The 5,327-nt window shown below is 29.8% G+C and overlaps 1 protein-coding gene across 3 annotated transcripts in view; it reads left to right on the top strand.

The window, feature by feature from the left end:
- Positions 1 to 5,327, top strand: part of LOC106465580 (SHC-transforming protein 1-like) — a 68,833-nt gene that overhangs the window by 37,835 nt on the left and 25,671 nt on the right. For 2 of the 3 annotated variants that reach the window (XM_022393898.1, XM_022393905.1), the window contains 3 exons: positions 662 to 715; positions 1,223 to 1,401; positions 3,716 to 3,875. In XM_022393898.1, the coding sequence (XP_022249606.1) occupies positions 662 to 715; positions 1,223 to 1,401; positions 3,716 to 3,875 (393 nt within the window). The remainder of the gene's footprint in view (positions 1 to 661; positions 716 to 1,222; positions 1,402 to 3,715; positions 3,876 to 5,327) is intronic. The other variant, XM_022393901.1, reaches the window with a different exon arrangement.

Genomic DNA, 5,327 nt, shown 5'->3' with positions numbered 1-5,327 from the left:
ACTTTTATTAATGAAAGTGTTCCAAAAGTGACATTAATTTCTTGACAACCTAATAATTCTAAAAGGTATAATCTGAGTTTTGGCATAATATAAACTTGTTTTGTAGAAATAAGTATAAATATATTTGTATAGTTTTTTTCATTTTGTTGGATAATAATACTTGTCATCATCGTGCTCTTATCATCACAGCTTACTTTTAATTAGGAAACTATTTTACTTTGCACAGATCTCAAACCCTTAAAACACATCTGAAACCAACTGTATATATATATATATATGTAGAGTGCTACAATGATAAATTTCATTTGCTAAGTAGCATACAGGGGTAAAAATGCATATTTCTTATAGGTATTTGAATCTTCAGAAAAATACTTGTCTTTAAATATTTTGTTTAGAAAGTATGAAAAAAAATAATTATAAGCATTGTTCTTGTTCATGATACATCAAAAAGCAAAATCTAGTTATTAAAATTACAAATTTAACAAAAAGATTAAAAATTCAATTATATAACAAATAAGAAAAAAGTGATTTGTATTCATATTTTAATGAAATAGCAAAAACATTTAGTTTGAGTCAACTTAGAAAGTAAATAAAACTATACACTAGATCCTTTAGAAATTAAACAATTATTCAGTTTTATGATGTGTCTTCTGTCATGCAGGTTGTGGTAAACCACGAAATGCCTAACATTTCATTTGCATCTGGAGGAGATGGTGTAAGTAGTCAATACATTGTTTTGAATATTCTAGCAACTAACAAGCTATGTACATTTTTAGAGCTTTTCACACTATTTCAATGTTTAATTTATAACTAAAACATTGTATTAATTATATGAAAGTAAGCACTTACCTAGCAATGTTTTAGAACTAATTATTGAAAAGAATCATGTTTCTGACATTTAAAACGTACAGAGATGATAGAGAAAGATATATATCTTGAAATACAAACATAGTTGAAATTTTGCTTAATAGGGAAGTGATGATAGTAGGATATAAATGCAGAGTTAGCCAAATACGATATAAACTACTTGTGGTTTATTATATATTGGGACACCTAAAGCTATTCTTTAGCCACCAGAATTCAAGACTAGTAACATTGATGCCTTCTTTAAGTTTTTAACAAACCTTTCCATTTTATTTAGTTTCTTAATTACTTTATGGAATTAGAAACATTACAGTTAATTATTATCTATTAATGATGTAATTCTCCCTGTATTTTCTAGGATACATTAGATTCCATTGCATACGTTGCTAAAGATCAGCAATATGGCCGAGCTTGTTTTGTACTTGAATGTGGGGGTAGTTTGTCTCAAGAAGTCATTACAACCATAGGTCAAGCTTTTGAGATGAGATTGAAAGAATTTCTCCAAAAAACGACTTATGCCACAAACTCGTCAGAAAGGTAGATACTGTGTCATATGTGTATATAGTTCAATAAAATAAGAAAAAGCTTTACTAATGTTGCATTGCCTGTGTACCTAGTTCAAGTTTTCAGTGTAATTTCAGTTTAAGTGCATATCTGCTTCTGCTTTTTTTCATGCTAAAAACCAATAATATTTGAACTGTTTAAATTGAATTTGCACCTTTACCTAGTTCAAGAGAGATTAATTTTATATTTAGAAATTTGAACAAATATTCATTAAAGGTTTAAGTATTTTATTTATGAACTTACACTATTGGCCTAGCACAGGTATAAAATAAAATTACATTGTTGGCTATTAGCGGGTTTTTGTTACATAAAATATTGTGATCTACATTGCTTGGATATCATATTTTTTTATGTGACTGCCAAAGCTGCCATCATAACACAACTCTCACCCACCATTTATCATTCTATGAGAGTCATCAGTTTTAATATTGTCAGTATTTCAAATACTGATCTTCATAATATTAAACTAACAAAAATAATACAGTAAGATGTATTTCTTAAAATTATAAGCATTTGGATTGTAATTCAAAGCAAGTATTGAATAATAAGATTATTTTTACATATACACCAACCTTTAATTTTTCATACATTTTTCACATTATATTTCAAATTGAAACAGACTTGAATAATAAAAAAACTTCTCTTTAGTTTGATATCTGTGTCTACAAAACATGTGCCAGCATGATTGTGGCTGGAACAGTAGACAAAGCCTGAGGTTGCATCATTATACTTGATATATCTCATCTGTATTTACATTGTGTCTTGAAGGTGAAAGTTGTCTTTTGTCACTGAAGACAAAGTTATTAGGCTGAAATGTGTAAAATAAATTTAATAGTCTTATGCTTATTTTTTTGTGGTGAAGGTATTAATTATGTTTACATATATAAAGTTTTACTGTAAATTATGAAAGTTACATTTACAATTCAAAAGTTAATATATATATTATTATTTTCCTGAATGTTTGTTTCCACAAGTACTAACACAAAGTATTTTTAAAACTTTTTATGACTGTTATGCTTTTTATTCATTTTCTAAATTAGATGCACCCAGTAAATAACACTTGTGAATTTTTGTTATAAATGCAATTAGAATTTATATTTGTTTTATTAGTTTAAAGCACCTTACCTGCACTATTACTAAATATTGTTTTTGGCCTATATGGTTGGGTAATCATTGGCTATTGGTATCGCCCAAGAAAATCTTAATCAGTGAATCTGCCCCCAATGGCTCAGCAGTACATCAGTGGGCTTATAATGCTAAACACTGGGTTTCAGTACCTGTGGTGGGCACAGCAGAGATTAACTCCTTGTGTAGTTTTTCTCTTAACAACAAATAAACAAACAGTCAGTGCATCCTTACTTTTTAACTGTAGAAATATTCTATTTTATGCAACTCTATTATGCACCAGTAATGTTCTGTTTTATACAACACAGTCATGTATGACAAATGTTCTTTTTTATATAACACTATTTTGTACCATAAATGTTGTATTTTTATCAGCTGATTAATCAATGTGTGTGTACAGTTGGTAATTAAGGTATAGGATTAGTTGAGAAACTGGAAGATTACTATTAATGTAGATAATTGTGTCATAAGTTATCAGAATTGTAAGTTAAATACTAGTTAGTTATCCAGCAAGGCCTAATGTGTCAACTTTTCTAGGCTATAAGGTTATAATGCTCTACCCTTTATGTGGCAATAGATATTTAGATGTAACAACTGTCATGAAAATTGCTTCTTAACTGAGGATAATTTTTACAATTTTACTCTTAGTTTGGCTATTACAGAATGCAAACCACAGGTGTGTAAAAAAAATGCATGTTAAATCTGTGTGTGTTATCAAAAATACTTAACTTTCCAGAAACTTTTACTTTCAATACCAGAACTCAACATCAGCCAGAACTTTACTAGAAATGACATGCAATACAAGAGACTGAACAGTGTGATGTACGATGTCAAAACTTTGTTTAAGAAAGATGATGAAGACCATGTTTGACTGCAGAAATATTTTATCATATTTTAATTAGTCCATTGTAGATTTCAAATACAAATGTGTAAATATAGCATTTCAGATCTAAAGGTTTTCTTGTTTTACCAGTATAAGCTTGTTACAACACAATGATAGGAATTTTTCATTAGTTTTTTTATCATATGTGAGTGAGTACTGCATGATGGAAGTAAAAAATGAGTAAGTTTTCATATAGACAGAGTTTTCACTACTTTCTGTACTTAACTTTTTGGTACTGAATATGTGTACATTTTTGTAAAAGATTTGTGTTGTGTACAGTCACAAAATGGAGAATCCTGCCTTCAGTAGGAGCCAGTCATTTAGGGCAGATGACCCAGAATACTATAATGATATACCAGGAAAGATTCCTCCAGAGGAGCCACCTCTAGTTCCACCCTTACCTGATTACCATGCAGCTGCACACAACGGTGGAGAAACTGTGAGTAAAAAGATGAATATTCAGTCTGACCAGATTTGTTTTGAAGGTGTATTTAATCTTGTTCTAAACCTGTGTTAGTAGTCGATGCTGTAAGTTTAATTTATTTGAGGAGTTTTACAGAAAATAGCTTAGACTACAAATATAAATTATAGATTAGGGTATGAGAAATCTTCCTTAAAGTTGTTTTAACGTTTTTGTAAGAGTAAGTATACTAATATATTAATGGGTCAATGACATTCCCAGCAAAATATGTTTGCATCTATACATGGTATTAAAGCTTTACTATTCATTTCAATTCTTTTAAACTTGGAAGATTATTCTTGGTGAGATAACAGCTTAGAAAAGGCTATTCACAATTAACTAGTTGGAAGATGCTTAAAGAAAGTAATTCAGTATGATATTACTGGTATTTGAGATTACTTCATTTTGTATATGGTAATATTTAAAAACTTTTCTTTTAGAGTTACCCTACAATGTCTACATCGCTGTTGAAATCGCAGTTGAATGATTAAATGATAGATATTGCCGAGTGAAAAACATTGAACTTGTGTTTTCACAGCATGTAAACCAGTATTAAGATGTAGATATGCTTTATCAAAGACTGAAAGTATATTGTTACGTATCTGCTTGATTGATAATTTCCCTTATAATTTCTTTCTGATGAAACTTTAGTGATACAAGTCCTTTGTTAATTAAAACTAGTTTATTATTTCTCATTACAAACTTTGTAATACACATAATTTCCACAGTCACTTTAACTTAGCTATAATTCACAGCGATTTACACACTTTACTTACGGCTTGACTCGATTGTCTCCATTATCGATTTATTTGCCGGCTTATATACTAAAAAAGAGGGCATATAGCAAATGCTGGGACATTCGTGAGGTTCCCTGATCCTTCTAGAATCTCATCACGTGTTACCAGCGTCACGTGAATTCCGCTGTCGTAACAATATATTTTACTCTTTCAAACTAAATCTGCTTGTCTTAGGGACTTGATACACTTGCCTTCTTTTTTTTTTCTAGGTTTGCTACTGTGAGATACCTTAATCCTCTCAATGTTGTATATGTTACAAGCAGTGATTTTCTAACCCTTTTCTTTACTACATGGTCAAGTAAACTTGGCAAAAAGCTTAAGGACCATTCAGAGTACATCTGCTTATAGTGTTGTTTGCTAATTTATCTTCTTCAAGAACCTTTAAAGTGAAAGCTATGAGGCTTACTTATTGTATGATGAACTAAAAAGGAAAGAACCCTTTTCTCCTACTCCTCACACATTTACAAATTATAAATTTCATGAAAATCTAATCTTCCACAATAATATTTTTTCACTAGCTGTTTCTGCAGAGCAGCAAAAACATACATGGATGACCAGTAGTTGGGAACCACTATGTTATCGCAGGCACTTGTATATATATATATATATATATATATATATATATATATATACA

The sequence above is a fragment of the Limulus polyphemus genome, unplaced genomic scaffold (assembly GCF_000517525.1).
Source record: "Limulus polyphemus unplaced genomic scaffold, Limulus_polyphemus-2.1.2 Scaffold69, whole genome shotgun sequence".
Taxonomy (NCBI): Eukaryota; Metazoa; Arthropoda; class Merostomata; order Xiphosura; family Limulidae; genus Limulus; species Limulus polyphemus.
This window is presented reverse-complemented; position numbering and strand designations above follow the sequence as displayed.